Consider the following 19,169-nt stretch of genomic DNA (forward strand, 5'->3'; position numbering starts at 1 on the left):
GGACCTAAAGAGTCTTCACACGAGTCTAGGAAAAGGCAAGACTGATCAAAAAGGCCCAGATGTTTTAGGGTCTGAGGCTCTTCTCATCTTCTCCATTATTTCAGAAACACGCTCATGAGAAAAGCCCTGGCTTCTGACCTCACACAAGGCAGCCAGGGATGGCTGAACAGTGGCCTCTATTCAACCACGTTCACAAATGCTGACCCTAGAACATCAAGAAAATGTCACATCACGGAGTGGGAAGTGAAAACAGTTCCCATTAGTGGTCACTGAAGCAGACTTCGTTCTGAAGCGTGTAGAGCCTAACTCGGAACACCCACGACAGCACAACAGTGGCCTAGGAGCCACAGTTACCCACGGTGTGGGGCTACTCCCGGCGAATGAGCTGGACCTGGGCTGGATATCCCCATGGTGAGCTAGGGTTCAGGGTGAGGTGACACCGCAACCCCCGTTTCCTTGCTAGCAGCACCACACCCGACATGGTGCCATCCTGACCATTATGGGTTTCCCCTCCCAGGACAGTGGAAGGAGCAGTTACGTGGTAGCTCGGGGCCCACTCCACGACTTGCAGCGACTGCGCAACAGAGGCCGAGAAGGATGACTGTTTATAAACATTTGGAATTTTATTTAAAAAAAAAAAAAAAAAACAAAAACATCACAACCATGAACATTGTTACAGTTAGAGGCCCTCTTGGTTCTCCACAATGATACTGAGCATGCTCACAAGGGGTTCCCATTATTTAGTCTTAGTTAAACAACCATCTTTAAAAGAAGGAAAAAAAAAAACTCGGCACACTACCATTTAACTTGTTTTAATGTTTCTTCACAAATGGTGAAAAATACTAAAGTACAGACAAGGAATAATCATAATGTTGTGGCCAACATTATAAATATGGAATTATAAATTTAAAACATTTTCTGGTTTAAAAAATAAATCTGGTAGTCAATGCAGCTCTGCGGGGTCTCTGCGTCTAGTAGGGCCGGTCTCTGCGTTCCTGACGGTGCTCGCCTCTGTAAGTCCAAAAGGGGTGAGGGGTGAAAAGGGGGAAAGGAAAGGGTGCTTCCCGCCACCTCCCAGCGAAGCCCAGCCTGTTCCAGGTCAGCCGGGTAGGGCCTGACACCTTCACGCGCCATGGAGCCCACAGCTGGTTCACACCAGCACATACTTATCCATTTTTCCAGGTCCTCCGCGCCCGCCTCTTCTTCCTCCCATCTGTTCCATCAAAGGTCCAGGGGGTCCGCCGGGGCCACCCCGTCTTCCTCCACCAAAACCGCCTCGGTCCATGCCCCGGCCACCACGGAAGCCCCCTCTGTCTCCACCACGGCCACCTCTGAACATCCCACCGGGACCACCGCGGTCCATGAGGCCGCCTCTTCCGCCCCGCATTCCACCAGGGCCACCTCTGCCACGGTCACCGCCTGGAGAAGGAGGACAGATCAGCAGCAGGACAGGGAGGACGGGGGCTGCTATGGATGTGCCTCAGAGGCTGCTCAGATCTGCTGCCTTCTCCCAGAGCAGAGACCAGATGCTTTACTCCGTCTGAGGGTCCGGGGCACTTCAGAAGGGACGCTGGAGCCTCAGGGGCTCCAGCTCCAAGACTACACTTCTGGAGACCCCCAACCTAGCTGTGAGCCCATCACGGTAACACATGAGGTTTGGACCCAAGATGCTGAGGGGATGCTCCCAAAACCTGTACTTACCAGGAGGTGGAAAGGGTGGTGGAAGGAAGCCTTCAGGCTTCGGGGCCTTACACTGGTTGCATTCTGTTCTCCAGGCAAAGTTCTGGTTTCCACAACCCCTGCATAAAATTGTATCACAACAGAAATCACTAACGAACGAAAGCCATGAAGCAAAGCAAACGTGAGCAGGCACACACTGTATCCACCAGCACGAACACCGGAGCCTGGTCAAACACCACTGAGAGGATCTGCTGACAGAAAAGGCTTTAGAGCCACAGCCAGCAACAAACCCCAAAGACCGGTGTATGATCCAGAAAATGTTTGCACAACCATGTACACGGGGACCTCAGGAGTCCAGCAGAACCGTGACTTCCTTCAGAAGGAAAGAAGATGGACTGATTTGGCCCCCCACCCACCCCATGACCAAGCAATCAGGTGAAAGTTGTCCCTATACAACTCGAGACAGAGAATCCAACCGTCCTCCTCTCCAGAATGGGAATGGGTGGGACACAGGGTGACTTCACGAGCACAGGGTATCAATTTGTCAAGAGAAGTACATACGGATTGGGGCACTGCCAGTCTCCAGCTCGGTGCTGGACATTTCCTCCTCCGGATGGGTTTCCTCGGGAACCCCGGGGCCCTCTTGGGGGAAAGCCACCTCTGTCTCCTCCACGGCCTCCCATGCGACCCATGGGGCCCCCAGGACCTCCTGGGCCCCCTGGACCTGCAATAGGAAAGAGCCAGTCACTTCTGCATAGCACCAGATTTGCTGCAGGGGACATCTTTTAAGGGAATTCACACAGATCACAGCTGTCACTGTCCCTTCATTTGCCTCAGACTTTTCTGCAGGCCCAAGGACCCAGCTTCAAGCCTTCTGTGCACATCACTTTAGCTAGCTCCCACAACCTGTGAGGGAAAGGCATTCTCATGCAGAAAGACCCAAGCAGAATAAACGGCACCTGATGACAGCAAGGCAGAGCGGTTCCCAGGCATTCCAGCCCCTCTTAAGCAAGAAATCCCTGTTCTTCTCTTCCTTTCATTCCTGCACTTTTAATGGTCAGTCTTTAGCGGTTCAGTATTGATTCTACATTGACTAAATTTTAGTATTTCTTCTTTTTTTTTTTTTTAAAAGATTTTATTTATTTATTCGACAGAGAGAAATCAGAAGTAGACGGGGAGGCAGGCAGAGAGAGAGAGGAAGGGAAGCAGGCTCCCTGCTGAGCAGAGAGCCCGATGCGGGACTCGATCCCAGGACCCTGAGATCATGACCTGAGCCGAAGGCAGCGGCTTAACCCACTGAGCCACCCAGGCGCCCCTGGAAATCAAGTTTCTTGAAGACAAGTGTAAAAAAACCACAGAGCAACAGAGCAGTGGCCCGGGGAGGGTGTGTGGTAAACACCTGCACGGAGGGGCGGCGGCATCCCTCTGCCCTCACGAGGCGGCATGCCACCCCGCAGGCTGTTCATTGGAGGCTTCTTCCGAGCAAGAGACACCTTAAGTTTGCTCCCTTGAAAATCTTTCCCTGGAACCAGAAAACAGAACACCAATTACTCCCAATCTGCAACTCTTCCCTCGAGGGACTGGGCAAGGTTGGGCCACTCCTCGTTCCCCAGCTCCACCACACCGTCACCCTCAACACCCCCCAACCCCATATAGCATGTGCCCCACCCACAACCTTCTCGATCTTTGCTAAGGCCACAAAACATTTTCAAGATACGTCAAAACTCCTTTACCCTAGGGGGGAAAGTAAGCCAGGGGAAGGCCGAGTGCACGGCACCCTTCCCCACAAAGGATGAGAAGTATAAAGGATGACAAGAGTATAAAGCGGCCAAGAGATGAGAGCCAGGACCTGTCCAATGACATTTTCAAGTTGGTTTTGTCTGCACTGAATTTCTGGAATCAATGCCAAGGCCAAATACGGATTTATTTAAACTCAAATGTATACTGGATTTTTTTAGGGTGATCTGTACCTTCTGATACTTGTGCTTAGAGAAGCATTTACAATTTTAAGGTGGATCTGTAATCATGACTCAAAATAAGGGATCTCCTAACCCACAGCCAGCAACAGGGCTCTCCCACTGCAGAAGCGAGCCAGGCCCAGCGCTGCCCAACAGCCAGCCAGTGCTTCCCCAGTACAGAGAGAGGGTCTTCCTGTTCCTATGGCTCTCAGGTTCCTCCTTTCTGCTATGTGCATCTGTTCCATCTCCAAAACCACTTCTGAGAATGCTATTCTAAAAGAATGACAAACACCAGCCAGCAAGACCTTTGTTTCACCTGCAGGTTGACAAGGGCAGCATGTGCTACAAGAGCCTTCATGTGCCCCAGGATGTGAAGTTAAGAACTTAAGTGCGTTAAGAATGCCAGTGAGCGCCCACTGTTGACTCTAGGGCTCCTACCATCAAACCACTCCACAGCGGCCTTGGCAGTTGGTGGGTCTTCATAGGACACTGTAGCGTCACCTTTGGGCTTTCCTGTTTCCTTGTCCAAGTAGATATGAATCATGGGTTGTCCGGTTCTCTTGTTCATCTAGGAATAAAACAGCAGAGTTAGGCTGTGACCAGAAACACATTGCTTTTTGGGAGAAATTCAGAGAAGTTCCTTGAATTGTCAAAAGTGTAGAAAGCAGTAATTTTCCAGATACACATTCAGTAGGATGTTAGTTTATCTCCAAGTAGTGGAATTATTTCCTAAATTGCCACAACAAATATACGTGTGATTTTTTCCTCTTAGGTGTAGGTGTCATGAAAACCAAAACAGACCTAAAGTTCCAAAGTATGTAAGTGAACAGCGTGCTTCCCATTGCTTCCCTAGTTGTCATCTCCTGGTGTCCTTGTACCTGACCCAACATTTCCTGTGCCCTCACTAACAGGCACCCAGTGACAACAGCCACATCTTAAGAGGCAGTCAGGCTTTGATGCCAGCACACAATCCATGTCTCACATAGTGTAAAAATCACCCTTAAATCAGTAAGTACTGATACAGGGTTGTGAGTGTGCTAGAAGCATTCTTAAGTCTAACACAGCCAATTTTTCCTCCAGAGGTAGAACACACTACTCATTAGCTTTGCAGCCGAACACCAGATGTAACTTGCTTGAATTCAGGAGCAAAACAGTATAGAAGAATATGGTTTCATCTGTTTTCTGCATTTAAAGTGCCTATGATCAAAGCCTAATCTATACATGTTTGTTTATATAACACCTAGTGACACCTGAGAGTAGTGATTTATAGGCAATTTTTTTTTTTAAAGAAAGCTAACGTTTATAAGACACATATTAACACCTACATTTTTATAAATGACATATAGAGACTGAAAAAAATAGGCAAAATAGCAGTATGAATGATGGGGCTATGTATTTTTAAAATCTCCTCTATGGGGCGCCTGGGTGGCTCAGTGGGTTAAAGCCTCTGTCTTTGGCTCTGGTCATGATCCCAAGCTCCTGGGATTGAGCCCTACATCAGGCTCTGCTCAGCAGGAAGCCTGCTTCCTCCTTTCTCTCTCTCTGCTTGCCTCCCTGCCTACTTGTGATCTCTGTCAAATAAATAAATAAAATCTTCAAAAAAAAAAACAAAAACAAACCCCCCCCCCAAAACCAAAACTCCTTTATTTTACAAAACTGACAGTATAGGCTCTTTTCTTAACTAGGAAAAACCCCACATACCTGCATAAACAACGTATCATATAACATCACAAGTAGGGAGAGAGAGATCTTCATTATGCAACTCATAAGCTCTACCAAAACCAAATCTCTTTCTATATAAATCTCATTTGAAAAAGACCATAGTTAACAACTGAAAAAAATCTAAAAAATAAAACTAATACAGACAGACAGGGGCAGCTGGACGGCTCAGGCAGTTATGTGTCTGCCTTTAGCTCAGGTCATGATCTTGGGGTTCTGGTATCGAGGCCCACATAGCATTCCCTGCTCAGCCTGCTTCTCTCTCTCCCTTTGCCTCTCTCCCCAGCTCCTGCTCACCCCCAACTCATAAAGATAAACTCCTTTTCTAAGACTTAGAGAAAGAGAAAGGGGAGGGGGTTCAGAGGGAGAAGCAGACTCCCTGCTGATCAGGGAGGCCCCGATGCAGGACTCAATCCCAGGACTCCAGATCATGACCTGAGCCCAAGGCAGTTACTTAACCAACTTAGCCACCCAGGCACCCCAGATAAAATCTTAAAAAAAGGAAACAAAAACACCCAAAAACAAAACTAATAAAGACTTGCAAAAACTATAAGGAGATGATCTTTAGTAAAAACCTAAGTAAATGGGCATATGATATTCATGGAAAAAACTACTATTATAAAAATGTCAATTCTCCTCAAACTACCTTACAGATTTAATAAATACTCAGTTGGTTTTTTAAAAAAATATTTTATTTATTTATTTGACAGAGCGAGAGATCACAAGTAGGCAGAGAGGCAGGCAGAGAGAGAGAGAGAGGAGGAAGCAGGCTTCCCGATGAGTAGAGAGCCCGATGCGGGGCTCGATCCCAGGACCCTGGGATCATGACCTGAGCCGAAGGCAGCGGCTTAACCCACTGAGCCACCCAGGCGCCCCTCAGTTGGGGTTTTTAAAGAACTTTGTAAGTGGAATTCTAAATGCATATAGAAGAGCCAGGAGTAAATAGCAAAGCATTCCTGAGGGGAAAGGACAAAACAGAATAATCTGCTTTACTATAGATATCAATACTTAGCATAAAAATAGCTGCGCTAGGGGTGCCTGGGTGGCTCAGTGGGTTAAAGCCTCTGCCTTTGGCTCAGGTCATGATCCCAGGGTCCTGGGATGGAGCCCCACATGGGCTCTCTGCTCGGCAGGGAGCCTGCTTCTCCCCCCTCTCTCTCTGCCTGGCCTCTCTGCCTACTTGTGATCTCTGTCTGTCAAATAAATAAATAAAATCTTAAAAAAAAAACCAAAACAAAACAGCTGCGCTATTAGTGCTGGACCATACAAATTAAAGTACAAAAGACCATCAGAAATAGATCCAGGCCTCCCTCCCAAATAAATAAATAAAATCTTAGAAAAAGGGTGGGGAGTTATGCTTCGGTTACTCAGTCAGTTGAGTATCTGCCTTCAGCCCGGGCCATGATTCCAGAGTCCTGAGATCAAGCCCTGCATTGGCCTCCCTCTTCAGCAGTGAGCCTGCTGCTTTCTCTCCCCCTGCTGCTCCCCCTGCTTGTTCTGTCAAATAAAGAAATAAAATCTTAAAGAAAAGAAAAAACGTAATAGGTCCAGTACGGGTGGAACTTTATGTGACAGATACATACCGTCAAGGAAAGGATGGATCTTTCAATAAATGTTGTTGGAACAGAAGGTCTTACAAACAGAAAGACACAAACCAGTAAGGAAAAGGCTGGTAAGCTCAATGATATTAACAGCTTCTTCTATTCTTCAAAAGAATACATTGGCAGTATTAGCCAAGGACCAGCCTTCAGGAACTATAAGAAACTCTATGTAGGAGTGGCTCAGATGGTTGAGCATCTGACTCTTAATTTTGGCTCAGGTAATGATCTCAAGGTTCTGAGATCAAAGCCAGCATTGGGCCCTGCGCTGAGTGTGCAGCCTGCTTGGGATTCTCTCCTACTTCCTCTGCCCCTACCCCCTGCTCTCTCTCAAAAAGAAAATTAGATTATATTTAAAAGAAGTTCTTTATAAAATAAACTCTTTTTTTTTTTTTTAGATTTTATTTATCTCTTTGACAAGCAGAGATCACAAGTAGGCAGAGAGGCCGGCAGAGAGAGAGAGAAGGAGAAGCAGGCTCCTCGCTGAGCAGAGAGCCCGATGCAGGGCTCGATCCCAGGACCCGGAGATCATGACCTGAGCTGAAAGCAGAGGTTTAAACCCGCTGAACCACCCAGGTACCCCCTAAAATAAAATCTTAAAAAAAAAAAAAAAGTTTTTAAAAAGATTTTATTATTTGACAGAGAGACACAGCGAGAGAGGGAACACAAGCAAAGGGAAGTGGGAGAGGGGGAAACAGGCTTCCTGCTCAGCAGGAAGCCTGATGTGGGGCTTGATCCCAGGACCCTGAAGGCAGACACTTAACTGACTAAGCCACCCAGGTGCCCCTAAAATAAATACTTTAAGGAACTATTATGTAAAACAACAAATGACAACTCAATGAAGAACACTTACAAGACTAACAGGCATTTCACAGAAGGCAGCATGCAACTAGAACAATAGTAGTAGGGTGACAGGCATTAAGGAGGACACGTGATGTGTTGAGCACGGGGTGTTATACGCAACTTATAAATTATTGAATGCTACATCTAGAACTAATGATGTTGTGAGATGTGTGTATGTACCTGCACACACTTGCATCCATTAATTCAGTCTAACTCAATCTAAATTAAAAAGTTAAAGCAACAACAACAAAAAAAAAACAAAAAATACCAATCATCATCAGGAACTAGGGAAAAAGGAAATTAAAATGACATTTCCTGGGCATGTGGGTGGCTCAGTCAGTTAAGCTCAGGTCACGATATCAGGATCAGGAGATGGGAGTATTGCATTGGGCTCCACGCTCAGCAGGAGTATGCTTGTCCCTCTCCCTTTGCCCCTCCCCTTGGTTGTGCTCATGTTCTTGGTCAAATAAATGAAATCTTATGAACAAAAACCCCCACCACATTTCCATTTTCCTCCAGCAGACTGGCATTAAGATAAAATTTCAGGTGATTCCCAGCAGCAGTGAAGATGTGGTGAATGCGTCTCAGGAATGCTAGTGGCATCCACTAAGTTGCTCAGCCATACTATCAGCTTATGAAATCAAACATGCACACAGCTTTAGAACCAGCAATTCTATACTGGGTACAGTCGATCCTCATTATTCGTGAATTCAGTATTTGCAAATCTGCCTAACTCATTAAAATTTGTAACTTCAAAATCAATGCTTGTATACTCATGGACATGTAACAGAGCGCCAAACATTTAAGTTGTCTGACACACCTGGTCCAGTGGAGTTAAAATGACATATACTTCCCCCCACCCCTCAGTCCAGCTTCCTCTAGAGATGACCAGGGGATAGAGACTGTGGGGACAGGGCAGTGGTGCAAGAAGTTCTGGCCCTGGGGGTGGATGAATGTGTACGTCAACTCAGGCAAATCACTGGACACTTCAGAACCTCATTTTCTCTTTGTAAGAGAAAACAGATATACAGAGGAAGTTGTTGTTGTTGTTGTTTTTTTTTTAAAGATTTTTATTCATTTATTTGATAGAGAGAGATCACAAGTAGGCAGTGAGGCAGGCAGAGAGAGAGGGGGAAGCTGGCTCCCTGCTGAGCAGAGAGCCGGACATGGGGCTCGATCCCAGGACCCCGAGACCATGACCTGAGCTGAAGGCAGAGGCTTAAACCACTGAGCCACCCAGGCGCCCCAGAGGAAGTTGTTTTTAAAATTTAGGGTTATAAGGTGAGATATGTGTATGTATCTGCACACATTTGCATCCACTAATTCAGTCTTTGTAGTGACTTGACAGAACTACTGCAAGTAACAAGAACCAACTGTACAGTGGGGCCTGGGTGGCTCAGTTGGTTAAGTGTCTGCCTTCAGCTCAGGACATGATCCTAGGGTCTTAGGACTGAGCCCCACATTGCGCTCCCTGCTCTGTACCTGCTTCCCCCTCTTCCACTCACCCTACTTGTGTTCCCTCTATTGCTGTTAAAAAAAAAAAAAGAAGAAGAAGAAGAAGAAGAAGAAAAAAGAACCAACTGTACACACACTACAGACACTACTGCCCTGTGCCCCAAGGAGACGTTGTACAAGAGTGTTCACTGCAGCACAGGCTACACACCACAAACTTAGAAATAACCCAAAAGTCTATTACACAATATATGAGTTACTTGTGATGTACTTATAAACAAAATATAGGATTCCCAAACTTTAGATTTTTTTAAAAGATTTTTATTTGACAGAGATCGCAAGTAGGCAGAGAGGCAGACAGAGAGAGAGGAAGGGAAGTAGGCTCCCCGCCAAGCAGGAAGCTGGACGTGGGGCTCGATCCCAGGACCCCGGGATCATGACCTGAGCCGAAGGCAGAGGCTTCAACCCACTGAGCCACCCAGGCGCCCCCACTGTAAGTATTCTTATAATTAGCTGACAATGATAAAGGATGGAATTGTTTTTTTAAAGCAATCTTCATTTTTTTTTTTTTTTTTTAAGTATTTATTTGAGGGGCGCCTGGGTGGCTCAGTGGGTTAAAGCCTCTGCCTTTGGCCCAGGGTCCTGGAATCAAGCCCCACATCGGGCTCTCTGCCCCGCAGGGAGTCTGCTTCCCTCTCTCTCTGCCTGCCTCTCTGCCTACTTGTGATCTGTCAAATAAATAAATAAATAAAATCTTAAAAAAAAATTTGAGAGAGAACAAAGAGCGAGCACAAGCAGGCAGAAGAGCAAAAGGGAGAGGAAGGAGGAGACTCCATGCTGAGCAGAGAGCCTGATGCGGGACTCAATCCCAGGACCCTGGGACCATGACCTGAACTGAAGGCAGACGCTTTACCAACTGAGCTACCCAGGCGCCCCAAAAGGACGGAATTGTTAAGTATGCCCATGCATGTTTGGCATTTTTCTACAAAAAAAGAAAGGTTTTCTTTTTCCCTTTGGTATTTTAAGTAACAAACCACAATATACCCAGAAAGAAGTCAGGCAACTTCAGAAGCAGTCAGATATTCAGCAATATTTTAACATCATCTCTTTAAAACTCCTGCTGATTTGAAAGATCTTCCTGCTCACAGTTACACTTTTACTTACCTTAACAACTCCACACTGCTTAAAAAAGTCAGCCAGATCATCTAAAGTCACATTGTCATTTAAGCCTTGCACATAAATTGCACTGTTGTCACAATCTTCATCTGGATCTACAGGTGGGCCTTACAGAGAAAAAAGACAAGGGAATTATTGTCCTGTATCTATAGAGACTGATTAACCCACTAGTCTCTAGTGCTCACTGGTAATTACCACAAAGAGAACTACCAGCCACACTAACAAGAACGCCATGGAACTTGTGGTCTCCTTTGTCAAAGGCTATTGTGAGTAGCTGCTCATGATAAAAGGAGCCCCAAACTGCCTCTGACAGCAAGAATATCACACTGATCTCCCAGGCTGCTGAGCTCTAGCAGGAACTTACTTCTGTGCTGTTCATTTAGAAGGCATGACACAAAATTCAAGAATTCAAAATTACCTAGATCAAGATCTGGTCCTTCATCCATGGGTCCTGCCAACCAGGAAAGATCATATAAAATATTATTAGTGCACGTCTTGCAAGCTATAAACCTTACAAACACACATAGCTATCTACTATACCACCATTTGATGGGGCTTCATTAAACTCAAAATGACCCGCACTGCTAAAATGGAGCAGTGCCCCTTTAACATTTGTGAAATATTTGCTAGGGTTTTGCTTTTTTTTTTTTCTGGTTTGCTTTTAAACCATTAACCAAATACACTCTCAAAGCTTATGTGCCAAATTAGTGTTAAATTTAAGTCAAAAATTTTCCTCCAAACGTACCAAATTTAAAAAACGTATTCTCCCCCACATTACAGAAGCAGTTGCTCAATACTTCAAGTTACCCTTTGTTTTGTAACCATAGGTTAACCTTATTACCCCTAAGACAATGCCGGCAGTACCCATTAGTCTCTTTGTATAGTCATTTTTAAACCGCTTATGAAACTAATAAAAAATTATAGTTTTCTAAAAACTGACTGTATTTTTTTTTTAAACACTATCCATGGTAATACTCAAAAACTTACCACCAGGCTTATTGAAGCCACCTCGCTCTCCAGCGCTGCTGGGGGGATAAACGAAGAAATGAAGGCCTTTCCCTTTAAAAGCCAGTACCGCTCTGAGCCTTGGGGGGGCTCGTGGGGAAGAAGGGCACTGGCTAAACACATCTCCAAACAATGCATCTCTCTCATCTCGTCACTATGCCTTTCTTCAGGGCAGCTTGCTCAAATTTCCTTTATATACAACCTTGCTTGTCTGATTGTACACACCAGTGTGGTTGGTTCCTTTCATTTCGGGGGCTGGTATTAATAGTGCAATACTTGGCAAATAGGGGCGAAAAGAATCAATCCCAAACACCCACCCCATCAGCTGAAAAACAGGGAGAGTTTGGTTGCAGAGAGGAGTAGCAAGCGGGGGCAACTGCTTTCCATGTTCATAAAGGTGCACCCTCAACCTCTCCTAGGGGAGAGCCAAGTGAGGCTTCCTAACAAGTCACAGAGTGTAATAAAGCAGGAGACAACCACATTAAACGCCTACAACACACATCAGAGGACGCATCCAGCCAATCTTCAGCATAAAGCCATACAATTCAGGGAACTAATGGATTTAACAATCGCTGTGAAAGGAGAATTTACAACAAATATCAAGGCTCAATAGACTGGGGGTGCAACTTTATAGACACATCAGTTGAGGACAGTGATGACAGCAGTGTAAAATGACTGCCTTACATACTGTAAATTGGGGAAGGGAACATGATGGGTCTTTCTTATTTTTCCTTTAAGATTTAAATAAAGGCAGCTCCTCACTGGGAGGCCCTGAGATTTTTCTAACCAGTATTGCACCTTTAATACCTGAATATACAATTTCAAGCTGTTGCATGCAGCTTTGTTTCCTTTTTAAAAGTACACACCATAAAATGTTCTCTCTCTTTAAACACAAAAGTTTACACTTTAATGTTACACAATTCTAGAGTATTATACCTCCTCTGGTTCATTACCAAATAACAAGTATGCAGTTACCAAAGTTACAGAAGGATTCCATTTATACAATGAATACATTTTGTTAAAAATATTCTATGTATATTTTTCCTCTCCATATGGACACCGTGTCTAGTCCCACTTTTCATTATGCTGCCGGCTGAGTACTGAGTACGGGTACTTTTTAAGTATTGAAGTGTATACAAGGCTCTCACTTTGTAACCTGTAGCATATAAATGCGACAAAGCATGTTAAAAAGTTTCCACGTTTAACAGCCAATGAAAATATCAAAATACTGAGGCAATGAAAAAGGGCATGTTAACAACATTGAGTGCCTTACCTGCAGAAGACACTGAAAACCATCACCACACCAGAGTAAAAAAGAGAGGAGGGGAGAATGCCCCTGTCCTGTCCCCAAGGGATCCAACCGACTGCTTCACAGTCAGTTGAAAAACCTGTGGGGAAAGCCACAACTTTTTTCTATGGCTCCAGGAGAGACTTCTCGTCCAGAAAGAGGGGATCCCTCTACTAGCAAAATTAGCAGAATTATCACTTCTGGAGTATTAAAATGAATGAACTCGAAATTGGTTTTGCAATTGGAAAATACTAAGAATTCTAGGTGATTGGAAAAGATGTGATGATAGTAATTTCAAGTGTCTATGTCTATTTTAAAACATCCATAAAGAAGTGAAACCTTTATAATGGAATGACATTCTCCAAATCAGTCTGATTTTACTTAATACCAAATTCTTCATCAATTTTCGTATGTTGTCAAGTAACTGTTTCTTCCAATAAAGATTTCACCAGACTTTTAAGTTATGCAGAATATGCAGAACCATATTTTCAATCAGTTATCTTTCAATAGGATACAAATGTGAGAACATAAAAATTAAAGATTAACTTTTTATCTAATTTTGGAGTCCACATCTATAAAAAAAAACCCTACCCAATTTTTTCTTGAACCAATGGTGGCACCAAATCCAATTTATACTTAATATGTAACATTCTGCATAACTTTTTTTTTTTTTTAACTAGTTTATATAGGGACAGAACACACACAGAACTAAACCTTCTGGATTATGTTAACCACCAACAGTATACCTCACCTTCATTAAAGTACAGACACCAGAAAGGGAAGAAGGGGTAGGACAAGGGAGGGGAGGGGCAGGCACAGATAGCAGGGTTATGTTATTGATCTAAACAAAGTTTTCTAAACCAGATTGTGCCATCAATCAAAATGGTCAAACCGATTTAGACTTTCCAAAATCTCCAAATGGGGAGTGATCCTGTAACTACATACATTACTCTGCAAAAAACTATTAGACTTTTCTGTGTACCAGGTGCACTTCAGGCCATAGTTCAGGGGTTATGGGACCAAGATCTTCATCATTACGTTCAACAATTCCAAGTACAAACAGAAGTTGGGGACAAACACTGTGGAAAACAGCTCCATTTCTTTTCTGCAGTATATATACACCAGGTGTTTCAAGACAACCATTCAGAGGTAATTAGTTAAAAACCTAGGGGTGTTAGAAGGGTTGTGTGTGTTCCATCCCAAATCTATTACCCACAGAGGCTTTTGACCTCTGGAAACCATGAAGGGAACTGAAAGCTCTTGTTTCAAAACCATTCTTTGTTCTCCCCAACCCAACGAAGTAGACTGGCAGGGAAATAAGCGAACTGCCACTTAATCTATGCCACAAAGATGACATTTCCATGTTTTAGAAGATGGCCTGGGCTCAACTGATTGTCCATGGAAATGCAGAAATAAATTTCTTATGTCTTTCAGTCCCTTCTTTCCATTGAAAATCCTATGGATGAAACAAAATTAGGTAAAAGGAGAAAAGGTTTGCTCTTACCCCATTCCACCGCGTCCTCCTCCCCGCCCACCTCTGCTCATGCCTCCACGATCAAATCCCCCTCTTCCCCTGCCCCGGTTATCAGGGCCACTCATGCTCCGGTTTTCTCCTGGTCCGGAAAATCCTCCAGACTCCTGCCCATAAACACCCATGCTACTGGGGTGGTCCTGTCGGAATGAACCTGAGGAAAGAGTCACATCTGTAAGCCATGGACCAGCATTTGAACCACTGCCTGTCGTACTTCTCCTGGAATCACAGAATGCTCAATTGCAAGGCACTAACCAAGGCACCATCTTCTTTAAACTTAACAAAGCACCTCTAATCATGTAGGATCTTTTAACTTTAACAAAAACTGCAGGTTCAACAGAGCTGAGGTAACCTTACATAGTTAGCCTGGGAAAAAACACCCAAATAAGAAAAAGCCCTTTGGTCAACAGTTTACAGGGTTTTGTATCCTATGATGCCTCCAAACCCTGCTTCTTTAAACTACTCTCAAGAAACAAAAACTGGAGGCAGGTTTCTTAGGGCTTTATTATGTTGCTGAAGCTTGGGCTCCATCAAGAAGCACTACTCATCTCGTAGCCAGAATGAAACATGCCCATGGATGGAGTTTCATTAAAAAACAACTATCCAGGTAAAAATTAAATTGTGAAGACAGTTTTGAGTTTTTGGTTACTTCTCCATGTAAAACTAAGTGTTCTATGAGAAGAACCCCTCCCCCCCTTTTTTGCTTTATAGATGTAAAAAAACCAAACCCAAAATACAACATTTACTTGACCACCAAAATTGCAGTTTAAAAAAAAAGAAAGAGAGAAAAAAAAAAAAAACCACACACAAAACTGCACTAGTCTTCAGAGCTATCTGTTCATGCCCTTTTAATGAGTTGGGGTGGGCAGGCCACAGAAATGCCAGCTTCACTCACTGTATGTAACACCTCCTCAGAGAGCAAGGCTGGCATCTTAAAATGTTTTCTCTGGTTAGTTATAAGCTCTTTCTTTCTTTGCAAGGCCTACTACCAATTAAATTGGAGAAAAGCACTCAGGTCTTTAATGGGACATCCAAGCGGTTAGCCAGGATGTTATGTCCTAAAGATACCCTGGAGTCCAAAAGTAAACAACGGTAAAGACCATTTCCCCATGTTCAGAAACTCCAAACATAATCATTCTTATTTGGTTTTCTCTCTTAGCAACTCACTCTGCTGCCCGTAGCTGCTGCTCTGTTGGCTATATTGACTTGGAGCCTGGCTGTAGGATCCAGTTTGGGGGGGATAACTAGTGGGCGGCTGCTGCCCATAGCTGCTTTGTTGACCATAGCTACTCTGCTGTCCATAGCTGCTCGGCTGCCCATAGGTGTTCTGCTGAGAGTAACTGCTCTGATCATAACTAGTCGGCTGTGTAGAGGAGTAGCTGAAAAAAAGAAAAAAAGGTTTTTAGGAAGGAGAGGGTCATTACTTCTTCAAGCCCCCTAAATATAAAAGATATTCATAGCACGTGACACAGAAAACCTTAAAAACACATTTCTACAATCAACAGTTTCAATTTAAAATAAGTGAGTATTTTGGTATTCAGACTAAAGTTTTAAATGCAAAACAAGGGAAAACTATTAAAAACGAATCTATATCATTATATAACCCTTAAGAGTCTCCTCTTTTACCTCCCCCCCGCTTAAAACCATAGTTTTCAAGTAAATTCAAGGCAAATTTGGGAATATGGTGTTTCCTGCGTTTAGGGAAGAATGTGTGCACGTGTACTCAGTGGAAAAGCCACGGTGGACCAAGTCTGCCTCCAAGAGTTCTTCAGTCACGAAAGTGACTGTTCTGAAGGTATAGGCTGCCCGATGTGTGTGTGGCCACACAAATATGGCAATCTTCTGACATCTGTCCAAGTTTCAAATTGTTTCGCTATACATTGTATACAGTTTTAAACTTTCAGACATGCGTGATCATCTACGAAATCTTTAGACAGATAAGGAAATTTCAGAATCAAGGCCCTAGACAAGAATATTAAGTGGGTCTTCATCTTTTGACATGACAACCACATGACAGGGAACTAACCAAGGGTATCTTCTTACATAGAAATAAAGCTCTAAAGAACTGCTATTAAACTTTAGATGAACTATGGAAATGAAAATAAAGACATTGTATTTAAAAGTACGACTAAACTAAGTCGCTATCCTATCTCCCAAGATGGCTGTATGGACTCAATAGCTTCTCTTCACTGAGTGTAGTGTTTATTCAATGGGCCAGATCAACCACCCCCAGCAGCACAGGCACAGGTGGGCTCTGCGGAAGAACTGCTGTAAGCCCTGCCCACAGATGCTCTACGCTGTATACTTACCAAGTCAGCTGTATTTTGTTCCCAAACCTGTTCACACCTGCTGCACTTTCATGTGTAAATCAATGATACTGGGTGCAAAAAAGGGAAGTGCTACCTCTAGCAAAACTAACTTAACACCTTAGGAAACAATTTAGACAGTTCATTTGAAAACCTGCTTCTAATTAAATATAAGTGAGAAAACTTGAAGTTCTTTCTCTACTTTACAAGAAACCCAAATGAGATTCTGTAGCTGTTAGGGTGGTTAACTTAGGACAGAGAGTACAGAATAAACCTGTAGATGAAAGGTCCTGGCCCAATCATTAAAAGACTTGTGCATGGGGGCGCCTGGGTGGCTCAGTGAGTTAAGTGTCTGCCTTTGGCTCAGGTCAGGATCCCAGGATCCTGGGATGGAGCCCTACACTGGGCTCCCTGCTCGGCAAGAAGCCTGCCCCCTCCCTCTCCCTCTGCTTGTGCTCTCTGTCGAAGAAATAAAATATTAAAAAAAGAGTTGTGTGTGAATGGACCTCAAGTGAGGTTAAACATAAAATGATTAAAATGAAGTTTCTTTCTTTTCATGTCTTCCACTTTACCCATCCTAATACACTGGAGGTGGCTTCTACGGTTGGGTTTACCTGCTTTCATATCTATGTTTCTCATCTGTCTGAATTAACTAAAAGTGAAATTAAAAGGAAGAACGTAGAGTGGGAAAAATGTTTTTGTGTTTAGAGAAGGAGTTACTGCCAACCTAAGACTGAAGTTTTAATGTAACAATCTGTGGTCAGGCTCATCACGGGGAGAGTCAGATAACCTATTTCACCTGAGGAAGAAGCAAGCTGGTCAATAGCCTGAAAGAAAAACTGTTACTCTACTAGCTTGCTGGCTGTGCAAACAAAGACACTGACCTGGTAGGAGGATAAGATGGTGGTGCCGTGACTGGCTGCATGGGGTAGCTCCCAGGTACCTGGGGATAACTGTAGTTACTCTGTCCATATCCTAGGCTGGGCTGGTTGTAACCCCCTGTGCTAGATTGAGGTTGACTAGTCTCAGCGGGTTTGTTACCATCCTGCGGTCTAAAAGGAGAAATAAAAAAGTAAGACTTTTCCCCCCTCAGCCATAAAAGTGGGTGAGAGCTCTATAACCTCTGAGCAACATGCAATGTTAGGACTGAGCTTGGAAGTAAATACAATTGTCAACTGAATTCCATCAAACCCAGTCTTGGTCCAACTGTATTTGCTGGAAGAGAACACTAAGGGGGAGAATTAATCACATCCACAGATGAGATACCAACATGTTCCACTCGTTCCACTGCTATCAAAGGCAGTTACAGTATTTTCTATTGCCAATTTCAGTGATCTGGGAGGGGAGGTGATTTGTTAGGGAAGAAAATGCCTTTTTTCCAAAAGGGACTACTGAAGACAGACAAGAAATTGACAATAATGCAAAGTGTCATGTTAAAGTAACATTTATGTAAGTTCACAGCATTTATAAATTTGGATTATTGTGTTTAAGTTTCTCATTTATTAAGAACAGACCTGAAAATACATGTCCTAACTTGGACTGCCATAAATAAATCTAACCTTGCCTGAAAGTCTCCATATGGAAATACCAGAATAGGGGAGGGAATCACCACCTCCAGCCCCAGCTCCCAGCAATGCTTGGATGAATTGGGAAATATTAAATAATAAAAACCAATCCCAGTCCCAAAGGAAAAAAACAAAACAAAATCCCCAGGGTTTTCTATTACCTTTTAGCCCTAACAGTTTGCAACAAGACTGCAGCAAAGTGAGCTTCAGCTCTAGTAAGCACACCCCCAAGAAGCAGGCAAACCAGATAAGGATGTGGAAGTACTGGTTGCTCCAGAGCTGAAAAGGGTCACAAGCCCCCTCTTTCCAGTGGAAAAGGGAATAGTTGACACTGATCATGAGACAGTTTTAAAGTGGTAAGGACTGAAAATCAAGAAAAAAAAAGGAGCCCCCCTCCAATAATAAAAAACAAAAACAACTGATATATAACTCCCCACTCCAGCTATTGCTTGGATATACTGTTGCAATGGATCATCAAATGGGACTTCAAACAGCTGGTAACATTCTGAAATGCCTAGGTCAACTGAAAAAGAACCCTACAGGAATCAGTTAGTTTAGTCTAGCTACTGCACAGGATCTCTAGTAGATGTAAACTACTAAGTAGCTCTGATTACTCACTGTGCACTTTAGAAGTAATTTCATGAGTGTTTGCCAGAGCTAAGTTCTTACCTCTACAGTAGGCAAAAAGTCTAGGTTACAAGTTGATCTCTTGTTTATTCCCTAAAAAGTCTTCTTTCAAATCAGAATTCAATGTTCCTTCAAGACTGTATGCAGAAGCCACCTATGTGCATTGCCTAAAGCAAAGACCTGAAATCTTCTGTTAAGTAATAATCAATACTATTTACCTGCTCATTAGTCATGGAGTATGAAACTGTTTGCACAAATATTCACCCCAAAGCAAGGTACCCACTTAAGAATACATACTTGCCTACGACATTTAGATGACCAAGTCACTACATAATACAGAAAAAAAAAGTCAATTCTTTCCACCAAGACACAAGTGTATGACACTTCCCACCTCCCCTGTACTGTGAACTGCCATGTTTTT

At 43.6% G+C, this 19,169-nt stretch overlaps 1 protein-coding gene across 5 annotated transcripts in view; it reads right to left on the reverse strand.

The window, feature by feature from the left end:
* Positions 1-796: 796 nt before the first annotated feature.
* The window catches only part of EWSR1 (EWS RNA binding protein 1), a 29,761-nt gene continuing 11,388 nt past the window's right edge, over positions 797-19,169 (reverse strand). For 2 of the 5 annotated variants that reach the window (XM_044243977.1, XM_044243979.1), the window contains 12 exons: positions 17,441-17,608; positions 15,418-15,629; positions 14,224-14,404; positions 11,414-11,448; positions 10,845-10,877; positions 10,415-10,533; positions 4,077-4,206; positions 3,080-3,202; positions 2,242-2,404; positions 1,702-1,799; positions 1,167-1,419; positions 797-1,011 (listed from right to left, as the gene is read on the reverse strand). In XM_044243977.1, the coding sequence (XP_044099912.1) occupies positions 972-1,011; positions 1,167-1,419; positions 1,702-1,799; positions 2,242-2,404; positions 3,080-3,202; positions 4,077-4,206; positions 10,415-10,533; positions 10,845-10,877; positions 11,414-11,448; positions 14,224-14,404; positions 15,418-15,629; positions 17,441-17,608 (1,555 nt within the window). In that variant the 3' untranslated portion in view covers positions 797-971. Of the gene's footprint in view, positions 1,012-1,166; positions 1,420-1,701; positions 1,800-2,241; positions 2,405-3,079; positions 3,203-4,076; positions 4,207-10,414; positions 10,534-10,844; positions 10,878-11,365; positions 12,588-14,223; positions 14,405-15,417; positions 15,630-17,440; positions 17,609-19,169 lie in introns of those variants that run through there. The other 3 variants (XM_044243976.1, XM_044243978.1, XM_044243981.1) reach the window with 2 other exon arrangements.

The sequence above is a fragment of the Neovison vison genome, chromosome 3 (assembly GCF_020171115.1).
Source record: "Neovison vison isolate M4711 chromosome 3, ASM_NN_V1, whole genome shotgun sequence".
NCBI lineage: Eukaryota > Metazoa > Chordata > Mammalia > Carnivora > Mustelidae > Neogale > Neogale vison.